This window comes from Drosophila subobscura, chromosome E (assembly GCF_008121235.1).
Source record: "Drosophila subobscura isolate 14011-0131.10 chromosome E, UCBerk_Dsub_1.0, whole genome shotgun sequence".
NCBI classification, from domain to species: domain Eukaryota; kingdom Metazoa; phylum Arthropoda; class Insecta; order Diptera; family Drosophilidae; genus Drosophila; species Drosophila subobscura.
In genome coordinates, this window is record NC_048531.1 from 14,502,532 (window position 1) to 14,527,001 (window position 24,470).

General features: G+C 47.0%; 4 protein-coding genes across 8 annotated transcripts in view; 2 read left to right on the top strand and 2 right to left on the bottom strand.

The window, feature by feature from the left end:
* LOC117892570 (zinc finger protein jing) overlaps positions 1–10,021 on the top strand; it is a 134,615-nt gene extending 124,594 nt beyond the window's left edge. For 2 of the 4 annotated variants that reach the window (XM_034798896.1, XM_034798893.1), the window contains exons 2-6: positions 2,253–5,939; positions 5,994–6,549; positions 6,613–6,760; positions 6,818–6,995; positions 7,056–9,435. In XM_034798896.1, the coding sequence (XP_034654787.1) occupies positions 2,368–5,939; positions 5,994–6,549; positions 6,613–6,760; positions 6,818–6,995; positions 7,056–7,473 (4,872 nt within the window). In that variant the 5' untranslated portion in view covers positions 2,253–2,367 and the 3' untranslated portion in view covers positions 7,474–9,435. Of the gene's footprint in view, positions 1–1,853; positions 2,002–2,252; positions 5,940–5,993; positions 6,550–6,612; positions 6,761–6,817; positions 6,996–7,055 lie in introns of those variants that run through there. The other 2 variants (XM_034798895.1, XM_034798892.1) reach the window with 2 other exon arrangements.
* Positions 10,022–10,443: 422 nt separating this feature from the next.
* On the bottom strand, positions 10,444–11,195 carry LOC117889750. The gene is made up of 4 exons (XM_034794196.1): positions 11,136–11,195; positions 10,914–11,072; positions 10,680–10,853; positions 10,444–10,629 (listed from the first exon to the last, which is right to left on the bottom strand). The coding sequence occupies exons 1-4, from the start codon at positions 11,193–11,195 to the stop codon at positions 10,444–10,446; spliced, it is 579 nt and encodes a 192-aa protein (XP_034650087.1).
* A 91-nt stretch (positions 11,196–11,286) lies between these two features.
* On the top strand, positions 11,287–12,642 carry LOC117889751 (ADP-ribose glycohydrolase OARD1-like). Its single transcript, XM_034794197.1, has 4 exons — positions 11,287–11,302; positions 11,863–12,092; positions 12,156–12,301; positions 12,627–12,642. Exons 1-4 carry the CDS (start codon positions 11,287–11,289, stop codon positions 12,640–12,642), a joined length of 408 nt encoding a protein of 135 aa, XP_034650088.1.
* Positions 12,643–18,112: 5,470 nt separating this feature from the next.
* LOC117890038 (V-type proton ATPase 16 kDa proteolipid subunit) lies at positions 18,113–24,437 on the bottom strand. 2 transcript variants are annotated; one of them, XM_034794656.1, is made up of 4 exons: positions 24,282–24,437; positions 23,390–23,501; positions 19,019–19,208; positions 18,113–18,949 (listed from the first exon to the last, which is right to left on the bottom strand). In XM_034794656.1, the coding sequence occupies exons 2-4, from the start codon at positions 23,472–23,474 to the stop codon at positions 18,745–18,747; spliced, it is 480 nt and encodes a 159-aa protein (XP_034650547.1). In that variant the 5' UTR covers positions 23,475–23,501; positions 24,282–24,437; the 3' UTR covers positions 18,113–18,744. The 2 variants fall into 2 exon arrangements, with proteins under 2 accessions (XP_034650547.1, XP_034650548.1); XM_034794657.1 differs by lacking the exon at positions 24,282–24,437 and adding an exon at positions 23,696–23,821.
* Positions 24,438–24,470: the final 33 nt, after the last annotated feature.

Sequence of the window (24,470 nt, forward strand, 5' to 3'; positions counted from 1 at the left end):
CAGTATTATTTACAAAAAGACATAAAATGAATTAATAGACCTGTGATATTATCTTCCTGTTTAGTGCTGGATTTTATTCATAATTCGAGTTCGTTTACCTTACCCATCAGGAGAACCCATGGAGTTTTATGCATCCAACATCAATCTATCTCTGTAATCAGCTTATCAACGCATGAAAAACAACAAAAACGGGAACGTGCAACGTGGTCGTAATCTGAGAGATCATTTTTGGGGGTAGGAGTAGACAAACATAAAACTCACAAAGTGTTTCCATTTCATGTGTTTCATGGACAACATTCTCTGTGTGTGTATGTTTGTTTGTGTAGAGTTCTCTAATTCCCGTAGGTAGTCGTCGCCGTCGCCATCGCTGAATGGGTCCCCTGTTAGGGCGACAAACCAGAAAGAAACATCAAATTCAGCACTGGTCCGTGTCCGACCCGTCCCGACCCGTCTCGTCTCGTCCGATGTGTAACCCTCGACCCGACGAAAAACCCAAAAATAAAACCCAAATCCCGGCCCAAACTCCAAGAGCATAGGCAAAGCTTAGGCATAATCTCCGCGTTTAACGATGCGACTAACAAGACGGGGCAGGTGGAATGTGTGCCTGCCGCCGCAACCTGGATGATACGATGATATGAAAAGCTAATAAAATATATTACAAATTCCTGGAAACCATAACGAAGCAGAAACAGTGTTGTTTACCGCATGGAAAGCGGCAGAGACGAGGCAACAACACAAAACAGATTCAAGTGCAACAGAAAGCACATGCATACAAAGCGAATATTAAAGCAAATCAAAACGAAAGAATGCACAGAGAATGAGTGGAGCGAAGGTGGAAGAGAGAAGGAGGGGAGTAGGAATGAATGTGATGTGTGAAAAAAGAGCACGCTCAACGCGTTCGTTCTGTTAATTCCATTAAAGAGTAAATGTGTAGGAATACAACAGGAGAATCCTTTTATGCTTGAACCGACTGAAGTATGCCCTTACTTCCCTTTGTCCAGTCAAACGAGACGAAGGAATGGCATACGTGCAGCCCAGCCCACAGAGTCGCTGCCTAACCCCCCACTCCACACTTCACATGCCGCAGCCTTCCCATTCCACAGTCGCGTGAAACAGAGACCGCTGCGCCGCTCGCTACCTGAAAACTGAATATTTTCCCGCATTAGATTTCGAGTCGAGTCTCTTGCCCCCATCCGTTTCTATGCTGCTGCTGCTGCTGTGGCTGTTAGTATGTTGCACGCGGACAAACAGACAATCAGAAAAAAAGAAAGAAAGAAGGAGAGAGGGAAAGAGAGACGCGAGAGCAGAGAGTTTGAGTTTTTATTTTCTTTCTTTTCGGCTGCTTCTCTCGTGGCTGCCTTTTTTCTTTGCTGTATTCCTTGCATGTTTCTTCTTCTCTTCTGTTTTCTGTTCTCAGTTCTCAGTTCTCGTTTCGTTTTTTTTTGTTTACTTTATGCTTTCGTTTATTTATCGACCCGTTTTATGTGCTACATATGTATGAGAGCGAGTGTCAGTCGCTCTCTGCGATTCGCTCTTTTTCTTTGTGGTTTGCTCTCTCGCAACATAATTCTTGTTGTTTTTTCGCTGCGCTAAAAGGACACATTCCTTCCTGGCTTTTTTGCCAGGCTAACATTTTACGGCCACAGAGAGACTAGTGTGGGAGAGAGGGGGCAGCATGATGAATGCTTTTCATTTAGAAAATTAATTAAATTTCAAAAAGAAATGCGCGCCAAAATGTCTCAAAGCAGCCAGCTTTTTGTGTGCATGCTCTTGGGGAAACTTCACAGCTGTTAGCGCACTGTTATAATTCACCATATCGATATTTCGCCCCTGCCCAACACTGGCAGGCAAATAAACAACCGTGGAAAAAAAGAGGGGGCAAAAAAACAACAGTAAAGCGTGTAAAAAAAGAAGAAAGGAACGACACAAACACACAAACAAAATTCAAGGCGGAAACGCAATGTAATTGCAAAATTGATGAATTAAAACAAGCGCTCGAAGGTGATTCCATTGAAAATTGATTGACAGCAAGACGCGAGTATGCGAGTGGAGTGGGTGTCCACAGAAGCAGCAAAGAAGACAGCCCCTGCCAGGGGCTGCAAAGAAGGTGTGGCTGCGGCCAAAGGAGGAGCATCCCAGGGAGCGAACGAATTGATTACCACATTATGTAGTCTAAGCCGCAGCCCATTCCTTTCCGCTACCATGTGATAACGCTTACTTATCGTGTGCTCTCTTTTTGCCTTCTTTTCCAGCGGCGTTGCCACTTCGCTGAGCTGCGCGGACTCCAGCACGGGCTCCAGTGATGCGTCCGAGCCCGGCTCCCCGTACAGTGCGCACTCGCAACTGAGCGACGAACAGCTGACCAAGATGCCGCCCCAGATACTCAGCGGGAGCACCAGCACCAGCAGCACTCCCAGCGGCAGCAACAGCTCCTCCACAGCGTCCTCCACCCACAGCAGCAGCCCGACAGCGGCAGCGTCCCCAGCTTCGGCCATTCCCACACACAGCCACGGCCTCAGCCTCAGCATCAGCACTGCCAAACCCACAACGATGCCGATGGCCATGTCCAGCACCCAGGGGCGACAGCCCAGCCTGCTGCCCACCCTCCAGTGGCCGTGGAACACGAATCTGGGCAGCACCTCCACCGCCGTGCCGGCCGCCGCGGCCAACAAGAAGCGCCCCGCCGGAGGAGCAGGAGCGTCCTCCAGCAGCGCAGAGGGGAGCAGTCCGGCAGTGGCGGCGGCCAAGAAGAGTCGCTGCGAGCCCCAGGCAGGCAGCGACGCGAGCAAAAGACTGAAGGCGGCGGCCCTCGAGGAGTCGCAGACGAAGATCACCGGCTTCTTCAAGTCCCAGATGAAGCCCACGCCGGGAGGCAAGCTGTCGCCGCCACCCAATGCCAGCTCCAGCACAGCCCCTGGCCTGCATCCGGCCAACACGCTGACCATGAGCACGCCCGCCACCACAGCCTCCTTGAACAAGTACTTTAACATTTTGTCGCAGCTCAAGGAGCAGAAGCAGCAGCAGCAACAGCAGCAGCAACTGCAGCTGCAACAGCAGGCGGCCAAGCAGGCCACGCCCACTCCCAGCCCCGCTGCCCTGTCGCCACCACAGCCAAATGCAAGTGCAACGACACCAGCGCCAGTGCCGCTGCCGCTGCCACTGCAACTGCCCGTGCCCGTGGCCAACAGCCAGACAACGAGTCTGCCCGTGCCCGCACTCAAGAAGATCGAGCGGAGCACCAAGCAGCCGGCGAAGATCGCCCAAGTGGCGCCCAACCTGCGCAAGACGCCCAGCAACGGCAGCAACCACAGCAACTCCTCCTCCAGCTCCTCGTCCTCCAGCTCCTCGAACGGCTCCAACAGCTCCCAGCACACGGGCAAGTCGCCAGCCAAGAAGCACGTGGCCATCGCCCCGCGCACGCCCGAGATGAAGCAGCAGCAGCAACAGCAGCTCCAGCTGCAGGCGCAGTCCGGCAAGGCGGCCATGGCCTACCGACCGCCAGGCACGAGTCCAGCGCTCAAGCAAAAGATCTCCCCGGCCACCGGGCTGGCCAGCAGCACGGCCACGTGCACCGCCATCACGCATCCCACGACAACGGCCGCCCCGAGCCCCAATCCCAACAGCAATCCCACGCTCTACCAGCTGCCCGTGCAGCTGCCGAATCTAGTCCAACTGCCGCCCCAGCTGGCGGCCGCCGCCAACATTATGCAGCTGAACAACGTGGCCAAGGCAGCGATGGCCACCGCAGCCAACAACAATGCAGCCGCCGCACAGGCGGCCCAAGCAGCGCAGGCAGCAGCCGCCCAGTACTTCCTCAACGGGACGGTGTTCAAGCTGCAGCAGGTGACCACGGCCACCACCACGACGGCGACCACGGCCACGGCAGCAGCCTCCACGGGCAATCCCTTTGGTCTGCTCAGCGCCAACGAGCTGCAGGATCTGCTGATGAAGCAGCAACAGCAGCAACAGCTCCAGCAGCAGCAACTGCAGCTGCAACAGGCGGTGGCAGCGAAGGCGGCAGCCAGCACACCCTCGCCCAACAACGCGGCCAACTTCCAGGAGCTGTTCCAGCAACAGATTGCCGCCGCCATTCAGCAGCAGCAATTGCAACGACTCGTGCAAGGCGGAGCCGCTGCCGCTGCGGCACAGCCCGTGTTCATGGCCACGCCGGCAGGACTCTTGCTCAATGCCGCGACCCTGCCAGCGATGCTCGCCCAAGCGGCGGCCGCAATTGCAGCCAACAACCAGCAGCAGCAGCAACAGCAGCAGAAAGTGGCTGCCTCGCTGGCCCTGCAGCAACATCAACACCAGCAGCAGCAGCAGCAGCACCAACAGCAGCAGCAGCAACATCAGAGCCTGCCCGCCCTGCAGCCCATTCCCGCACTGAGCTCCATCTTTGAGCCATCAACGGAGCAACAGCAGCAGCAGCAACTGCAGATGCAACAACTCATCACTGCCAGCAACAACCACAATGCCTCGAATAATCTAAGTAGCATCAACAGCACTGCCATGCAACATCATCATCAGCAGCAGCAGCAGCAGCAGCATCAACATCATCAGCAGCAGCAGCTGCAACATCAGCAGCAGCAGCATCGTGCGCTTGTCAAGCCTCCGAGGCTCAGCTCCAGCCAGCCCCCGCCGCTGGTGACCATCTCCTCATCCTCCTCCGCGCAGGCAAACTGCTCCCCGGCATCGTCGCCAGCTGCCAAGCGGACGACTGCCCTGCCCAGCGCCAAGCCCTACCAGAAGCGGCTCACGGCGAAGAGCAACGGCGGCGGCAAGTTCCCCACGGGCTCGTCTCCCATCATTGCCACGCCAACGACGCCACCGCCACTCGTGCCAACATCGGCGACCAAAGAACTGTGCCAGCTGCGCAAGAGCACAGCGCCAGCCGTGTCCCTGGCACCCACTCCAGCACCCGCGCCCACAACAAGCAATCCCACGCCGCCGCTGGTGAGCATTGCCAGCTCGAAGCTGCTGCCCACGCTGAGCATGGCAAAGCAGATGCCAGCAGCGAAGTTCGGGAACACGAGCATCAGCATCAGCAGCAGCAGCAGCAGTGGCGCTGGCAATGGCAATGGCGCTGGGAGTGGCACACCCGACCTCTTTGATCTCGTCAAGAACTCGCAGGGAGCCATCAGCATTGTGGCCAAGTCGACGAGCAGCCATCCGCTGACGCCGCTGCCTTTCAGCTCGCCGAGCAGCAACAGCAGCAGCAGCCTGCTGCGATCCTCGCCAGCGTTGTCCAACTCCAACTCCTGCACTCTGTCGGCCTTCAGCAAGATCAAGGCGGAGCCCTCGGAGGATTCGGCCTCGGCCCTTGTGGCAGCCATCGGCTCGCAATGCTCCTCGGTCTCCCCCCTGGCCTCGCCCAAGCCCCAGAGCTTTGCTGGCCAGCTGCCCAGCAGCAGGGGAGCACTGGACGTGGTGAAGCACGAGCTGCTGCCGGAGTGCAGCCACAGCAACTCCAACTCCAACTCCTGCAGCAGCTACTCGAACAGCGTCAGCTCCGCGGCGGATCTCTCGCTGGAGCCCTCGACGCCCGCCTCCCTCAGCTCGCCCTCGCCGGCGCCGTCGCCCTCAGCGGGCAGCAGCAGCAGCCGTAGGGCCGCGAGTCAGACGGACATGCTCAGCGAGATGGTCACCTCGTCGTGCATCTCCAGCGGTGGCGAGGATTGCTCCCAGACGACCACAGACATGACCCAGCCGCCGCTGGAGAAGAGCGAGCCAACGGCCACGCCGCCACCGATTGCCAGCGCCAGGAGCAACAGCAGCAGCAGCAGCGGGAGCAGCAACTACGACGAGGAGGATGACAAGTCGGTGGGCTCTCTGGAGACGCATCCGACGCACAAGCGGCTGCGGGATCTGCCCACGCCCGAGTCCGGTATCGGCGGCAGCCTGAGCAACAGCGAGAGCAGCAACTCCATCGCGGATGGCATGTAAGTAGCTTAGCGAGTGGATCGAGAACTGCCTTTTTAATTTCTTTCTTGCAGGTCTGCCAAGTCGGTTTCGGCCTGCCCGCCCACAACTGCCTCATCCGCGTCTGCCTCCGTCTCGGACAGCAACTCCCTGGCCAGCAGTGCACCCTCGCCCGCCGCCCCAGACGTTGCTCCAGACTCCCCAGACTCCATCTCGCCCTGCCCCACGCCGGCCAGCAGCGCGGACACAGTGGTGGACACGGCCCTGGCCGAAGCGGCCAGCAAGAGCCTGCCCAAGTGCGCCATCTCGCCGATACTCTCGCAGCCGAAGACCATCCGGTTCCCGGCAGGCGCCGGGGCCGGCGGCAAGGGTGGGAAGCGGCACGACGGCGTCTGCTACTGGGACAAGTGCAACAAGAAGCACGAGAGCAACTCCAAGCTGCTGGACCACATGCAGACGCATCACGTGAACACCCAGACGGGGCCCTTCGCCTGCCTCTGGGTGGGCTGCAAGGTGTACAACAAGGAGTCCTGCTCGCGCCGCTGGCTGGAGCGCCACGTTCTCTCCCACGGCGGCTCCAAGCAGTTCAAGTGCATCGTCGAGGGCTGCGGCCTGAGGTTCGGCTCACAGGTAAATGTTGCCAGAGAGAAAGTTTCGCTAGAGATTCCCCCTCTAACCATTTGTCTCCCACAGCTGGCACTGCAGAAGCATGTGAACAACCACTTCAATGCCACGGACAACGTCAAGGAGAGCACCAGCAAGCGCACCTCCGACCCGCCCGTGCCCAAGCAGCTGCGGAAGAACGGCAAGAAGCTGCGCTACCGCCGACAGCCCTTCTCAGGTGGGTCCCGCGCAAAGCACTCGAAGACTGGCCGACAGCTAACCGACTCTCTTGCAGCTCGCATGTTCGACTTCTTCGACACGGGCATCATGGAGGGGCTGCAGCACCGCCTGCGCCAGATCAGCACGCTCACCAATGGCGCCCAGGCCATCACCTTCCAGGGCCAGTGCGTGATGCGAAGGCGGAACAGCCAGGGCGGACACGATTGCTTCGTGCGCTGGTCCCCGCGCGAGATGTAAGTTCAGCTTGCTGGATATCTGTCTTTAACAATGCATAATCCCTCTCTCTTCCACAGAATATCGGACGAGTGGTTGCCCGAGTGTCCGAATCGGACGCGCTGCCACACGAAGGTGCTGCACATCAAGCACATGCGTCCGGCGGAAAAGACACGCGTGGACAGTCTGCTGAGCACGGCCTACAGGCTGCGCTACGATGCACAGCTCTTTGCCGACGATTACAATGTGAACGAGCTGCAGGAGCTGGGTGCCAGTGACTGCGAGGAGGAGGAGGATGAAGAGGACGATGAGGAGGAGGAGGAGGATGATGGCATCTCTGCGACCATCAGCTCGAGGACTGCCAGCAGTGGGACTGTGTCCAGCTACCAGCAGGTGCTCAGCATTGCCAAACTGCAGATGCAGCAGCGCCGCAAGCATCCCCGCAAGCCGCCCAAGATGGTGCCCGTGGTGCCAACGGACGCTCTGGTGCCCATATAAGAGAAACAGAACCACAAGCAAAAAAGTATTCTTTAAGTAGCAAGGAGACAAACGAGTAAACAGTGACAACTAGAATAGATATTCTACGATTATAAGTTTAAGCCATCGTACCGCATATATCGTACTATATAGATCTATATAAACACACACCAACAGCCACACCATTTAGGGTGCAGCTACCAGAGACAGACCAGGGCCCACGCTTTGTTCAGTTTGATCATCGACCATCCTCTTAGTTCGCTGTGCATTGTACATAGTTACATACATAAATACATACACTTATCGCATTTACATACATTATCGTATGTAGGAGATCCGAGTCAGTTACTGTGGCCACCTTATCGCAACCCACCCGCGCGCGTTCGAGCAACTGTTATGAACAAAAATGTCTTAAGTTGTAGCGTCTCTAGCTTGTAGGTTTTAGCCCTTAGTTAATTGTACATTTTGATGGAGCAGCCTACTATTTGGTAGTGTTAGTGGAGTGGAGTGGAGTGAACAAGACTTGTTTGTTTCTAATGTATTTTGTGTTAGTTTATCGTGTATTCGTGTTTTATATTCATTTCGTTTCCGTTTCGTTCCCATTGTTTTAGTCGTAACTTTAGGACCAGGCCAAAACTTCCAAAAAACGCACACACAACCCACGGCTCGCTCGGTGGTCAAAGGGTTAACTTTAAAGTAGAGTAGAAGCGAGAGCAAAAGGTGGAGAAAACACAAGCAAAGAAGAACACAAGACTTTAAGCATTTACGAAAGCTACAGAGAAAGCTGCATCAAATAATTGTAAAACATTTTGTACTCAATTCGAACAGCAATGCAAACAACAAGCCCCAAACGATCGATTGACGATTGATTATCCATTAAGTTAGTGCAAAAATCCCATGCAAAACTCGTCTCCAAGAGGAGCAGTCTGTACATAACATTATACATAGATATATATAAATAATATCATTAACTAGTTTCGCTCTTAAACCCCTTAAGCTACACCTAAACGAATCATTTAGAACCTAGCCACGGCAACAACAACACAATCCAATCCCTCATTAAACGAACTATGCAAATAAAGTTATCGAAAGGAGCAGCAGAGCCACCCACACATCATAAACACACCCAAACGCATTAGAACGATTTATCTTTATCTTTTGTATTCTTTTTCACTGATTTTGCTGTTGGTTTTACACATGTACATATCTGAACGGCAGGCAGACCCAGACCCAAACCCACACACTCGATTCACATACATAACATACAATATAAACAAACAAAAATTCGCCTTAACAGTAAACGTAATTTATAATTTTTGCTCGACGCCAATGAATTTATATGTGAATTTAAAGTAAGTAAAACCAAAAACGTAAACTGAATCGAAAAACGAGAAAGAGAAAGACAAAAAAAAACGATTACTCAACACTGCCAAAAATGTAATGGAACAACATGAACCCACAGTTGTTAGGAACGACTGAACTGATAATATTTAGTGTGCAAGGAGTCAGCCATGAGATGACTTCCTTCCCCAATGGCAATCCTTTTTCAATATGTTGCAAAAAAAACAATAAAACTGCCCTAAAGCGATGTGTGTATCATAGCTATACGACGAGTAATATTATCATCTGATTATCTGAGTGTTGTCTAGAGATAGTGTAGATGCGTCTCTGTGCCCCAATTAGTTTTAGCCGATAATTGTATACAAGAATCAAATATATATACACACAAATCTATGTGCGCCCCTGAGTATAGTGTATGTATATGGCCCCCGCCTGGCTTTTATAGAACCTGATCGTATGTATGGAAAGCAATACTTTACATAATACTTTGTAATCGCTGATCGAGTTTAGTTCTTCCATTCGGTTCCACTTTCGATGCCTTTCACCCAAAATTGTTCAAGGCTTTTGTATGGCAACAACAAAACGAGAGAAATTAAAACTAAAACACAAACGGAAAGGAAAAAGGAAAAAGATTAAGATGAACAAAAAAGAAGATAAAGATAAAGAAATTCAAATAAAATAAAACTACCTCAAATTTTTGCAAGCATAGAGAACACAAACAAAAAGGAATTTTTCGATACGAATTTTCTAAAGCAAAACAAAGAGTATTGTATTGTATTGTATTGTAATGTATAGTATTGTATTGTACAGTTCATAACAAAAAAGTGCATTCAGGAACCGATAGAACCGAACGAACAACAACAACAAGAACAAGGGAAAGCATAGACACGTAGGACACACACATACAAACGTAGGCTAATTCCATATTTTGCTAATATAAACGTACAGTCAAGTCAGTCTACACATATACACAAATACATACATGCACACAGTACAGTGTGTAGGATAAGCCAAGCTCCAGTTATCCAGTTATTATTACGAGTACGTGACTCCGATTTAATTTTAACATTTCGGTAGGGAGTTTCGCTGCCCTGCCCTGCCCTGCCCTAACCTTTGCTTTGCCCTGTTTTAGTTTGTGTACATATAGAGGGACGGGACTTATCCAGTGCGAGATATACATGTATTCGATATATCATAAAAATAAAGATTAATATTACAACCGCTTTAATGAATTGCAGAGGGAAATCAATTATGAATCCATCATTAGCAGACGTACAGTAGCAGATGTTGTGCACATGCACGTGTACGTGTGTTTGTCTTTTCGGTTATGGCCAAGCAACAGTTGAGTTAACATTCGTATCCATACGGGCAGATGCAGATGCAGATTATAGATCCCAGAGCCAGCAACTGCAGTTGATTCAAATGTAACTAATGTAATCAAAAGAATATATATATATTATATGAACTATATACAATATACACACGAAACAGAACAGAACAGAACACACACACATGGCATAGTATATACAAGTGGACTCAAACAGACACTGAAACCCGAAGAACAGAACATGTAAACGCGCTGAGAAATGAAAATATATAGAAAGAAAACAAAAAAATGTTGCAGTTGTCAGTTTTATTCAGAAAAGAGCCCTACGACTTGGGTCTCTTCTTGCTCTTCACCGTCAGCATGGATTGCATATAGAACTTGACGGTGCCTATGTGCTCGCTGATGGTAGAGTTCTTATCCACGATAACGGAACTCAGCTGGTAGATGCCTATAGGAAAGGGTGGCACCAAGGATGTATCCAAGTAACCATTGCGAGCGAAGAGATGGCCCTGAAAACGAGAGTACAGAATGGAGAAGGTAGCGAAGACACAACCCATACCGAAATCGGGAAGGAGTGGTTCACATTGGTGAACCGCTGCAAACACTTCCACATGATGACACCGTAGGGCAGAAAACTCCTCCTGGATATCACGTCGTTTACGTTAACGGACACATCCACCAGGAAAGGCTTCCACTGATTGGCATAGTCCCTCTGGAAGAGCTGCAACCGAATCTGGCAGAGGTGTGGGATCACTGCGGGTCCATAGTTAGGCTCCTTGCAGGAGAATCTTACCACAGGATTGCGCAATGGAACAGTGAGGTAACAATCCATGTTGGCGATCGCCTTATTCCAGTTGATCGCTTTCAGACTGCAGGAGATATTTTTTACACGATCCGGATTTCCTTGGCATTCGATGTTCGTCAACTTGTACACCAACTGATCATCGCAGAGCTATAGGTAAAAATTCACTCCTATTCTGCCTTCACTTCAATCTCTGCCAAAGTGAATGCTTACCACTTGCCTCTCGTCGAGGCAGAAGCAGAGAAATAGGAGTAGCAGCAGCTCGGTCTGCATTGTCGAAAGTATCTGTATGCGGAGTGTAAATTCAACTATAAGTTTTGATGGTGGTGCGTAAGCGAATATTAATATATTTTTAATGGCGAAAATGCTAATTTCCAGCTGTAATTGAAGTTGTAAGCACATTTGTCTGATCTGGAATGGCATTCATTTCATTTTATAGCGTGGAAAAATACCTAAAATTGGACCCGATCCGAAATCAAGGCAGTCGCTATCTCAGTTCCGTAAACTAGATCGGTATTTGACTTATATAACAATCTGAAATGTAACTCAGAGCAGACATCAGTCGGTGAATGTTGGACCGCTCTGGGTGTGCCATGGCTTCCTGTGACAAAAAAAAACGAGAAGGGACGTGTGAGACGCTTCTTACGCGTCACAACTTTTATACCCGGCACTCAGTACTACATCTGCAACTTATCGGTTATTTGTCAAATTTTACATTTTTTCTTCATCTGTCATCTACATCTACAACACTTCTCACACCAACACGCTCCTTTAGCTCGCCCCCCTTCCCTAGACCCACACACTGCAGACTCACGGCAGAGGCAGAGCCAGCGGCAGACGGCCAGTGTGCGGCCACTGCGCGAAGCAGAGTGTGAATGAGAGAACTTTCAAAAACAAATATAAGCTGCGGGACGGGGTGGGTTTAGCCACTGAAAATTAGCCCACTGCGTGGGCGCTGACTTGGCCATGGGCGCAGGCATAGCTGTGAAGTTCAAGAAGGTCTACGGCAAGGTCGATGAGCTGCGTGCCCAGAAGGCGGCCAGCGGTGATGTGGCTGTGCTCAAGGATAATGATCGCAACATTTACTATCTGGTGACGAAGCCACAAAGCTGGGGAAAACCAACATACGAGTCGCTGCAGTCATCTCTGGAGCAGATGCGCGAACACATGGTGAGTGGCTTGCGCTAACTTTTAGATCAATTCTTTGCTTATGCATTTCGAACCTTTTCGCAGCGAAAGAAGATCGTTAAGCAGCTGGCCATGCCGCGCATCGGTTGCGGTATTGATGGCTTGGAATGGGACAAAGTCAGCGGCGTTCTGGAGTACGTTTTCGGGCAGGAGCAGCTGGAGATTGTCGTCTACAACTTTGTGCCTCCACCAAGCAATTAAGAATCAATTCTAGGCGAAGATATCAAATAAAAGAAGTATACATATACATACATATACCTAACATCAATTGTATTTATTATGGGAATGGGAAATATGTGCAATTGAATCCTTAATCCTTGATGTCCTTGAAGCGAGAGAGATTGAAAAAGGATCGGGGAAGTTGTCCTGATTACGAAAAGGTGTGGCCCACAAATATAGGAGAAAAGAAGAAAACAAAACTGTTCTGTCGTTGTTCTCAAAATTTGTTGTAAAAAAAAAAACTTGCACATCAAAAGATGTTTTTGTTATTGTTGTACAACAAACACTTTCTTGTAGTGAACCAACCACGTAGTTAGCACAGTGGCGCTTCCGCGATCACGACGGCCATTTCTTAAACTAAAAATGCGTTCGCACAGTGGCGCCACCGTGATTATTACGGCCATTTATGGAACTAAAATATCGTAGTTCGAGAGTTGGCCGCTCTGTGTTGGGGCGCCACTGTGAAATTTTGAAATTGGTCCACTGAAAAGGCCGAAAACAGGAAAACCAGGCGAACAGAAGTCAGCAGAAGGTAATTGCGGTTTCATAGCATCCAGATTTTGACACAGTGAAAAGCCATGGAAACCAGTTACCTTCTGCTGACTTCTGTTCGCCTGGTACTTTGTCTGAAAATTTTCCAGTTTTCGGCCATTTCATTTTTTTTTTTAAATTTAATCGCTACTGCGAAATTGGTTGGTCGCAGAGATGAGTCCGCATTGACCAGGTACTTCAGTTTTGTGTTGAATATTATATTATATTATATATATATATATATAATAATTTTAATAATATATATATATAATTTTCCTGTTTTCGGCCAGGAAACAGGAAACAGGAAAATTTTCAGACAAAGTACCAGGCGAACAGAAGTCAGCAGAAGGCAACTGGTTTCCATGTTTTTCACACAAGTTACCTTCTGCTGACTTCTGTTCGCCTGGTACTTTGTCTGAAAATGTTCCTGTTTTCGGCCAGGAAACAGGAAACAGGAAAATTTTCAGACAAAGTACCAGGCGAACAGAAGTCAGCAGAAGGCAACTGGTTTCCATGTTTTTTCACACAAGTTACCTTCTGCTGACTTCTGTTCGCCTGGTACTTTGTCTGAAAATGTTCCTGTTTTCGGCCAGGAAACAGGAAACAGGAAAATTTTCAGACAAAGTACCAGGCGAACAGAAGTCAGCAGAAGGCAACTGGTTTCCATGTTTTTTCACACAAGTTACCTTCTGCTGACTTCTGTTCGCCTGGTACTTTGTCTGAAAATGTTCCTGTTTTCGGCCAGGAAACAGGAAACAGGAAAATTTTCAGACAAAGTACCAGGCGAACAGAAGTCAGCAGAAGGCAACTGGTTTCCATGTTTTTTTCACACAAGTTTCCTTCTGCTGACTTCTGTTCGCCTGGTACTTTGTCTGAAAATGTTCCTGTTTTCGGCCAGGAAACAGGAAAATTTTCAGACAAAGTACCAGGCGAACAGAAGTAAGCAGAAGGCAACTGGTTTCCATGTTTTTTCACACAAGTTACCTTCTGCTGACTTCTGTTCGCCTGGTACTTTGTCTGAAAATGTTCCTGTTTTCGGCCAGGAAACAGGAAACAGGAAAATTTTCAGACAAAGTACCAGGCGAACAGAAGTCAGCAGAAGGCAACTGGTTTCCATGTTTTTTCACACAAGTTACCTTCTGCTGACTTCTGTTCGCCTGGTACTTTGTCTGAAAATGTTCCTGTTTTCGGCCAGGAAACAGGAAACAGGAAAATTTTCAGACAAAGTACCAGGCGAACAGAAGTCAGCAGAAGGCAACTGGTTTCCATGTTTTTCACACAAGTTACCTTCTGCTGACTTCTGTTCGCCTGGTACTTTGTCTGAAAATGTTCCTGTTTTCGGCCAGGAAACAGGAAACAGGAAAATTTTCAGACAAAGTACCAGGCGAACAGAAGTCAGCAGAAGGCAACTGGTTTCCATGTTTTTTCACACGTTACCTTCTGCTGACTTCTGTTCGCCTGGTACTTTGTCTGAAAATTTTCCTGTTTTCGGCCAGGAAACAGGAAAATTTTTCAGACAAAAGTACCAGGCGAACAGAAGTAAGCAGAAGGCAACTGGTTTCCATGTTTTTTCACACAAGTTTCCTTCTGCTGACTTCTGTTCGCCTGGTACTTGGTCTGAAAATTTTCCTGTTTTCGGCCAGGAAACAGGAAACAGGAAAATTTTCAGACAAAGTACCAGGCGAACAGAAGTCAGCAGAAGGCGACTGGTTTCCATGTTTTTTTCACACAAGTTTCCTTCTGCTGACTTCTGTTCGCCTGGTACTTTGTCTGAAAATGTTCCTGTTTTCGGCCAGGAAACAGGAAAATTTTTTTCAGACAAAGTACCAGGCGAACAGAAGCAAGCAGAAGGCAACTGGTTTCCATGTTTTTTTCACACAAGTTTCCTTCTGCTGACTTCTGTTCGCCTGGTACTTGGTCTGAAAATTTTCCTGTTTTCGGCCAGGAAACAGGAAACAGGAAAATTTTCAGACAAAGTACCAGGCGAACAGAAGTCAGCAGAAGGTTACTGGTTTCCATGTTTTTTCACACAAGTTACCTTCTGCTGACTTCTGTTCGCCTGGTACTTTGTCTGAAAATGTTCCTGTTTTCGGCCAGGAAACAGGAAACAGGAAAATTTTCAGACAAAGTACCAGGCGAACAGAAGTCAGCAGAAGGCAACTGGTTTCCATGTTTTTTCACACAAGTTTCCTTCTGCTGACTTTTGTTCGCCTGGTACTTGGTCTGAAAATTTTCCAGTTTTCGGCCATTTCAGTGAAGCAATTTCAAAAGTTCACAGTGGCGTCGCAACACAGATCGGCCAATTCTCGAACTACGTTATTTTAGTTCCAGAAATGACCGTCTTCATCGCGTGGGCGCCACTGTGCAAAGAGGTGACTGTCAAAATTTGACAAAAATAACAGGAGAGATTTGTTTTGTTGTTTTCTCCTTTATTTGTAGTCCGTCCAGGATGTGCCACGCCCCTCGTGATCGGCACAATGTCCTGGATCCTTTGCGACCAGTTCGGGTGCAAGGACATTAAGGATAATTCCATTTTCACGTTGTTTTTTCTTTTTAATCTCTACAAGGCTATAGCTCAGCTGTTTCCTGTCGAAAAAGGACATGTCACGCCTCCTCGGGATCGGGAAAATGTCCCGGATCACTTCGGGTGCTAGGACATTAAGGATAATGCCATTTGAATATTGTTTTTCTATATAATCCCCTTCAACGCTATAACTCGGCTGTTTCCTGTCGGATCAGGACATGGCATGCCTCCTGGCGAAGGTACGAGTCTCCTGTATCGCTTGAGTCCATCAAGGACCACAAGGACTGCAGGATATGGCTGTCCTACGCTATTTTATAATTGGGAACGTTTCAGCCTGAAAGTATGCTATACTTTTGAGAACAAAAGCAGCCCCCAAAAGATACTTCAGTTTATTGGCCTCTGCCCCTGACACGTCTCTGCCGCTGCCTCTGCCGCGACTCTGCAGTGTGTGTTTCTAGGGGAGGGTGGCGAGCTAAGGAGCGTGTTGGCGTGAGTAGTGTTGTTGATGTAGATGACAGATGAAGAAAAAATGTAAAATTTTACAAAAAACCGCTAAGTTGCAGATGTAGTACTGAGTGCCGGGTATAAAAGTTGTGACGCGTAAGAAGCGTCTCACACGTCCCTTCTCGTTTCATTTTATAGCGTGGAAAAATAGCTAAAATTGGACCCGATCCGAAATCAAGGCAGTCGCTATCTCAGTTCCGTAAACTAGATCGGTATTTGACTTATATAACAATCTGAAATGTAACTCAGAGCAGACATCAGTCGGTGAATGTTGGACCGCTCTGGGTGTGCCATGGCTTCCTGTGACAAAAAACAAAAATCTCTTTGTTCCTTGACTAATGTTTCCACAGCCCCATTCTCAGCAAATTCATCCGGCAGTCGATCTAAAAAATCAGAAAACTTTCCCCACAGATCCCACCTACCCTTTGAAAACACATCAAGGCTTTTTTTTGGAAATTAGAAATTACAATTTATTTCATACAATGTCTGTTGTTGGTTGTTTGCTTGCTTCGGATGTTGTTTCGAATACACAGTTACAGTTCTAAAACCTAATCATCGATTGCATATGGGTTACACATAGGTAGGTAGGTAGGTAAGGGGTTCGTGTGTATACAGAGTGGGAATACGGAGGAACACATACGCACAAATAACAATAATAATTCGTGACACAATTTGATCGCAATAATCTTAACAAAATACATATAAACGGATTCCACACAGGATTTGCTCGTATAACAGTTGGGTGCTCTGAGGGTTCTTCGAATTGTCAACCAATGGATCGATCAATCGCACCTGCTCCAAGGCCAGGCATCTCCGCCACCGCTCCGCAAAGTGAACGCGACACGGGCGCTGCAGCTTTGGTGAGCAGCGGAGGAGGACCTGGGAATGGATCATCGGTACGACACATTCTTATATACAAATGCTAATTGTGTAGATCTCGAGGTGTGTGTGTGTGTGTTTGTTTGTCTTTTTTGTGCATGTTTTGTTGTTGTTTTTGCATAATTGTGGGGGCGGGAGGCAAGCGCAGTCGGAAGGACCACCGCCACGAAGAGGCGACTCCCCGCACAGGTCGAACACCTCCGCATTCTCAGCATCATGAATGCATCGGCGAGCGACGGGCAGGGGTTGATGTCGCCTCCTCGGACATGGCGATCGAGCCGCCTGAAGCGCCTCCCTCAACAAATTATTGTTGGTGCTTGCCGCATGCCACATACAAATCGATCGATGGCTTGATGGTCTCGCTTCGATAGGTTTTAAGTTAATTAATGTGTGTGTTTTGCTCACATAACTTCTAATTTGTGGGATTTTACAATTTTTTTTGTTTGATTTTCTCGTAGACTTTAGTTTTGGATGATTGGAGGATGTTCTCGGTTGTTCTGGTTGTTGGATGAGAGGGTTGGGGGTTGTTCCATCTGCAACCGCCGTCTACGCCTTTTTGGGTTCTGCTTGCACGACTTTTGTTTGTTGGTTTATAATTTTGCTACTACAATTTCTCGTTAATATTTTATACATAATATATATTTGATATATATAATTATATTTCTTTACTATACAATAACAGCGGAAAAGGTTGGTTGTTGTTGTGTTTCTTGGATGTTTCTTGTCTTGTTGCTTTCTTCGTACGTTTGTTTTTTATAACAACTTCTCATGTTAATATGTATAAGTATAATGATTTCTTGATCTCTTCTCATTTCTTTATATATATATATATATATTCTGTATATATTATGTATATCAATACCGTAATTGTTGTATTACCGTCTCTTATCACAAAAAATCATAATTATATATATATATAATTTATTATTATTAATTTTTAATGTATTATTCTTAGAATTGAACAATAATTAAAAATAAACATAGGACTTAGTTACGTTTTTGTTTGTTTTTTGTATGTGTGTGTGTGTGTGGTAATTGTATATGAGTTTGTGTGTGTGTGTGTGAATGATTGCATGTAGTTGTAGTTGGTTGCAGTTGACCTTTGTTGAAGTATTGCCAAGTATTAAATCGCTGTCCAGCTGCAACAGAACTCCTCCCCATTCCTTTGGACCCATGTGATACACCAGCCAACTGTTGTGAGGTTCCACCTGCAAGCAGGTGCGCCCAAACAGCTGGATGGTTTATCGGACGGGCAGGGGGTAGAGCGAGGAGAAGAGTTATGTTGCATCGGGGCAGCGGAAGCAGATGTTGTTGCTTCCTGCTTGTTTGTTGTTTTGTTGGTTGTTTCTTGCGGGGCCCTTTCGCTAATTTTGTTCATCTGGTGCGGCCGCGTGGCCACAGGCCGCAAGCCACTTGCAAATGTACAGGTTTCTTTTGACAATTGTTGGTTGATTCTTTACAGTTTTCTTTTGTTTAACGAACTTTACATATACACTAAACATTATTTAATAATAATAATGGAAAAAACAAATAACAAAGAGCACACAAATGTGGAGCGCAAAATAATAAGATAAAAAGAGGAGAATTTCTTGATATAGCAAAACTCATAATTATTACAACTTTACGAACTTAACTGCAGATTGTTTTCCTTGTTAAAGGTTGAATTTGAACGGAAAATAACTAAGCTAAATCAGACGCCAGCAACCCATAGTGGATCGGGCAGGCACTGTCCCGTGGGTGCAACACGCGGCGGTACTCTTGCCATTCTCGGCCGACGAACTTTATTCCGATCCGTTGAATCTTGTTGCTATATACAAACGGTCGCCGCCGGAACAGCCACCGCACGCGCGCTGCTGTGGGACTGATGTTACGATTGATGTTACCTGCCGATCCTCCCGCGGCTGCTGGTGTTGCCGCGCAGACTGCTGGTGCTGTTTGTCTATTTGCTGTTGTTGTTGTGTGGTTGAATTGATTGATTTATTTCGTGTACAGGTAGATGGCCACGATCAGACCGTAGAGACCCAACACTTCGGCGAAGATGAGAATCAGGATCATGCCGACGAACAATCTGGGCTGCTGTGCTGTACCACGGACACCAGCATCTCCCACGATGCCGATCGCAAATCCAGCTGCCAGGCCGGAGAAACCCACCGACAGACCGGCTCCCAAGTGTATAAACCCTCTGTTGGATAATCACATGTTTGTAATGGTTAGTAGTCTGATGAGTGGATGAATTCCAATGAATATTTACCTGAAGAGTGTGTACTTTGAGGGTTCTTCCAGCGCGCCGGCAATCAGCACAGCCACGACCAGGCCGTAAATGGCAATGATACCCGCCATGACAACAGGAATGATGGATTTCATGATCAGTTCAGGACGCATCACCGACATGGCAGCAATACCGGTACCAGACTTGGCAGTGCCATAAGCAGCGCCGAGAGCTGTAACAATTAAGAGAAAGAATAACATTAGTTTATGGTTCATCAGATGCAACTTTCTCCCACTACCATTGGTCACACTGCGTATTCCAAGACAAAAGGTGTGGCAACGCTTTATCTAACTAACAAAATTGGGTAACACTGGATCAACAAATAACTACCTTATGTAACCTTACCCTCTCGATCAACCTTTTTAGCATTCCCCCAAAAATTAATGGCGATTGTTTCATTTGAGCAATTCTGATCGCGATCGTAGCAGTAAGCAGTTAGTCACATGATCATTTTTAACTGTCGGGTTTCGATGGAAAAAAACCCCCCACGATCCCCTCTCCATACACATTACGCTCTCTCTTGGAGCTGAGTATAACAACCTCTCTCTCTCTCTGCTTTATATTTCTCTCTCTAGCTGTCAAATTCCGAAAGTCAGGCAAATTTTGATAAGGCCAAGCCAAAGTTTACACAGGGGAAATATAAGAAGAGAGGAACATGGGCGGCGTGAGTGCCGTGTGCCAATTGACCAGGTAGGTCTCATGGGGGAGCGATTCTATGTATTGCAAAGCATTAATTGAAGTACAAAACCAGTTTCAAATGGCGGTCAATGGTATTTGCCTGTGTGTGTGTCTCTGAGCGTGAGAGCTAATAAATCGAATTATAAAACACACATACAATAGCAATAATGGTTGGCTAAACACTCATACTCGCTTATATGGGTGTAGTATTCAGTGCGAACGCAAACGATATCTGAGCGGGAGAGCACGAGCCACAGTAGCGGGCCCTACTCATCGCAGTCATGTGATTTCATGTTAATTAACTTATATATTTTCCATCCCACAGCAAGTTATTGGAATATAATCAAAGGGAAGTTCTTATAAAGCATTTACACATTTTCATTCTTCAAATTGTTGCCAGCTACGTCACAAAACAGGAAAATGGTCGAGTATGGTAAAAGAAAACCAGAATGAACTTGAATAAACCATTTTTATTTCGAATATTCATAAGGTCGTGGTGTTTAACTCGCGAGTGCGTGTGCACACAGATATGAAACTGGTATATTCCATACGAGCATATCTGAATGTGCGTTGTGTGGCCCCGCATTACGTCCAATTGTTGCAATTAATAAAGACAAAATTCACTGTAGAATAATTTTGTATAGATACAAATAAGAGTGGAGTGGACTTTGAGAACTACGATGAGTCAATTGATTTAGTTTCCCCCAATTTGTCACATCTAGCAACAATATTTCGGGTCCCGACTGTAGCACGGTGCGTGCAAGCGCAGCCTCAACAGAAATGTGGAACAGTGTGTACACACATTGCAAGCAATGTTTTAGCGCCTGCGGCTGGCATTGACGCACTGCTGTGTATCGAAGCCGCATTTAAATCAGCAAATAATTTAAAAAGTTGGAGTGGCATTGACTTGTTTGTTTGTTAACAGCTACGGCTACAGCTATTGGCTATGAATTTCAATTATTCATACATCCACTAACACACATGTAAATGTATTCAATACACATGCCTGTGCATATAGCATTTATCAAGCGACAGACGGTACCGCAGACGATACTGTGGGCGTTGAGAAATACAAAGAATTGGGAGTAAGAGGAAGGGGAATAGGCACTGGCGACAAAAGAACAAGAATCAACAACAACTGCCAGCACATTCAAAGATAATTATAAAAATGGGGGAGATAGAGAGAGAGAAAGAGCAAGAAAAACACAGCATCAAGTGAAAAACGAATAAAACAAAAACAAATTGAAGGCGTCACAGTTGAGTGAACGAACAGCAAGGCAGCAGAATATGAGAAGGGAGAGCCAGAACCAAAGAGAGTCGTCGAGAGAAACAAGTGCCATTTTGTTGTAGACAAGTTAAAGTCAAAGGCAGAGCCAGAGGCCAGAGGAATGCACCAACATGCGATACAACACAATGTACAAATTACCGTTGCAGGTGTCTGTCTGTCATTCTCTGTCCCAAAGCTATTTGTTCTGATAATCTTCGGTGCGACAAGAATTAGTAAGGAGTAGTATAAAGAGATTAGATAAATGTAGAACCAATTCCGTGATGTACTTCACACAGGGTGATGCATGGGAGGCGCGGGCTGGGCCAGGTTCATTGATTAAAATGCAATAGAGAAAGACATGCTCTCATACACGCACACATCGTCATCTTTTATATTTGCCACGTTTTGCTTTTGCTCCCACACACTAATATACGGTGCATGAAAAAATTCATACAAACATACACACATATGCATAAAGACAGGGTTATAGAATGAAGCTTTTGGAATGTTTTTTTATAGAAATTAATCGCTTAGACAGTCACGTGTAGCAACAAATGTGTCGGTGTGGTATAGCATTTTTTACATAATTAACCCACAGCCGCTTCCTGGGCTTACTACTATTCTCTGTGTATATCTACTACTATTTCGGGCACTGCGATTGCGCAGGCGGGCGTTGGAATGTGTGCTGTGTCATTGTGTGAAGGATTTTCGTGTCACTCGGGGTATTTCTGGACCCGACACACAGAGGAGGATGTGGAACATCAGCTACTGCCTCAGCTTCTGATAAACGCAAGCGGAAAGCAACGCCCATTGTTCGTTCGCTTGGAAATCGGCAATGAGTCAGTCAGCTGAAAAAGTTAACTGCAGTTGCGAGCTGGAGTGAGAGAAGGGGGTAGAGAGAGAAGAGCAACTGGAATTCTCGCTCATGTGATCGTGTAGTAGGACAGCGTTGCCAGGCCGGGGAAATTATCGTTGAACAAAAGCTTAAAATTGATTTATGCTATTGACTTAATTACATAAGCACTTTGGATGAGAGTGATATCTCTGTTGCTGGGGATTGTACATGCAGCGTATCTACGGACCTACGATGATAATAGACCAAGCAAACATTCGGGCAACCTTCCTCTTGATTGCCACCACCCCACAGAATGGCAGGGGCTGGAGGGAAGGTGCAAATCACAAGACAAGTTTCCGACGCATGACATAAGAATTGCGTCACAAATGAGTTGATTTGTGGAAAGCCTTTGCTATTGTGGGGTTTGGGCCACCTTCTTCTTACCGGCATAGCGCGTGCTACTTTACTGCTACTCTTTTCATATGATGCCTTGCGACACACATCCACTTCCACCACATCACATCGCTTGAGCACTTGCTATCTTATCAGCCAAGTCAATTGGTAAATAAGCCACTTATCAGTAAGGTAAATACAGAATGAATGGTCTCTGATAAGCTAGAAAAAACGATCATACCCCAGGGCATGTGATGTCTACAGGGATTCGATTGATCATGCATTCAACGATTTTGGCATGTGATTACCCACAGGGTGTCCGGGGGAGAACAATAGATCCACAAGTTTGTGGACATTACGAGGAATGGGGCCAAACATTTGTCAGCTGAGGGGGAGGGATTTAGTGCATTACATTGTCAGTGTGATAGTGACACGTGCCCCCTTCTTGCCAACACTTTCTGGGCTCCAAATTTTCAATCAATCACACTCATTATATCCTTTCCCCTTGCGCTAGCAAGAGCTCGTGCTGCTACTCTAACCAATAAATGATGGGAAAAAAGTTAAATGTGGCAACACTGTCGTTCTGGTCTTGTGACTGTTGTGTGAAAAGGAAAGCGAGCTTCATAAACTTCACAAAAAACAGTAACTCTTCTTACTCACAAACACACATTCACCCAATGCCAAATGCGAGAGAGTGCGCAAGCGAGAGAGAATCGTTGCTCTCACATCAACCATGTGTGAGTGTGTCGGTGTGTGAGTGTGTCGGTGTGTGAGTAATGCCGTTTTTAGCATGTTGAAAGAAAAAGACGAAATATCTAATTTGGCCACTGCAAATAAAACGTAATTACAAGCTGCCAAATTTCTATGAAAAGTGAATAGAACCTGCATGGTGTTTCCTATGTGATAGAACTAACTTTCTGGCTAAAACATGGTACATTTTCTGCCAGTCACGCGCATACTAGCGCAAAGAACTGCTTCTTTGTATGCGTACAACCATCTATCTGTATTCAATGGACTACACACTTGCCGCTATTTCGCGGTACACATACACGCATTGGTTTTCGCAGCTACTGGTGCTCCCTGCTTCTCCTATTCTTCCTCTTCCACCTTTTACGCCACTCGAAATGTTCGATTTTTTTTCGGACCAGGAGGATGTTTAATTTTAGTGGTTCACACTTACCCGAAAAGATGATGGCGGAGGCTGCGCCCATAACACCGAAGAAGGGGCCATAGATGGGGTTATCGCTGGACACTTCCGAAGACATTTTGCTTTGTTTTGTGTTTGTTTTAGGCTACAAATGAAAAACGAGACTTTAATTCGTTTCGCTGCTGACTGCACTTGGTTTTCTTTCGGCGTTTTGCACGGCTAAAGGTTATGCGCGTTCTTTGTATGTAGGTAGGTATGCGTTGCTTTGAGTCGAAACAAAGTATTTATATTATATATACAATATATGTGGTGTACATATATGTAAAAAAATTTCTTTACGCTGCTCTGCGAACCACAATGCTTGCTGCTTCCACGACGAGTGAGCGCGCAAAATGAAACGAGACTGGGAAGACGAGACTCGTCCGATTATTGAATTTTATCGCGAGAGTTGAGTGCCTGTGTGTCGTGTCATGTGCCTGTGTGAGTGAGAGCGTGAGCGCATGACAAAATGTGCCGCCGCTCACATGAGCAAGAAGTAACTTCAATTGGCAATGGGCTGGAAAAATACACGCACGCACACACGTAACACATACACACACGCATAGAACAAGGCACATGGAAGTTTTCAAGTCTGCTTTCCTTTCAAAAACTTGACAATTTCGCGTTTTTATATTGTTTTATTCATTTTCTTCGTTTTTTCTACTTGATTTTGCGCTCTCAGCGCAGGCGCACACACATACACGATCTCATTGCCGTTGGGGCTCAGTGATGTTCGTGTGTGTATGTGCACGTCGTGGCAGTTTGCTGCAGCAAAGCTTGTACAAACTCGAAAATTGTCGCAGGAGCAATGTAGATTAGATGAACTTTTCTTAGTTTTCAGGCCTCACATGACCCTTTGGTCGTTGTTTTGTTTGTTCACACTCACGTGATTAGAAATCTAATTAAAAGCAATGTGCTGCTCTGTGGCTGGCCTCTTTCGGGTTGCTGCTGGCTGCTTGGCGACTAACGCTTTGTTGCGGATAACGGCACTGAACTCCAACGAGATATTTTTCTTGGCTTTTATAAACTTTAGTCACGGGGGCGGATTGGTGGTTAATAGTGTGACAGTGGATTT

Excerpts from the sequence above, each read along its gene's own strand:
- LOC117889750 (XM_034794196.1), bottom strand. The coding sequence starts at position 11,195 with ATGCAGACCGAGCTGCTGCTACTCCTATTTCTCTGCTTCTGCCTCGAC. Across the intron at positions 11,073-11,135 it reads GCCTCGACGAGAGGCAAGTG|CTCTGCGATGATCAGTTGGT; the intron begins GTAAGCATTCAC and ends TTTTACCTATAG. Across the intron at positions 10,854-10,913 it reads TTCCATTGCGCAATCCTGTG|ATTCGGTTGCAGCTCTTCCA; the intron begins GTAAGATTCTCC and ends CACCTCTGCCAG.
- LOC117889751 (XM_034794197.1), top strand. Across the intron at positions 12,093-12,155 it reads AGCAGATGCGCGAACACATG|CGAAAGAAGATCGTTAAGCA; the intron begins GTGAGTGGCTTG and ends ACCTTTTCGCAG.
- LOC117890038 (XM_034794656.1), bottom strand. The coding sequence starts at position 23,474 with ATGTCTTCGGAAGTGTCCAGCGATAACCCCATCTATGGCCCCTTCTTC. Across the intron at positions 19,209-23,389 it reads CTCCGCCATCATCTTTTCGG|CTCTCGGCGCTGCTTATGGC; the intron begins GTAAGTGTGAAC and ends TAATTGTTACAG. Across the intron at positions 18,950-19,018 it reads TCAAAGTACACACTCTTCAG|AGGGTTTATACACTTGGGAG; the intron begins GTAAATATTCAT and ends ATTATCCAACAG.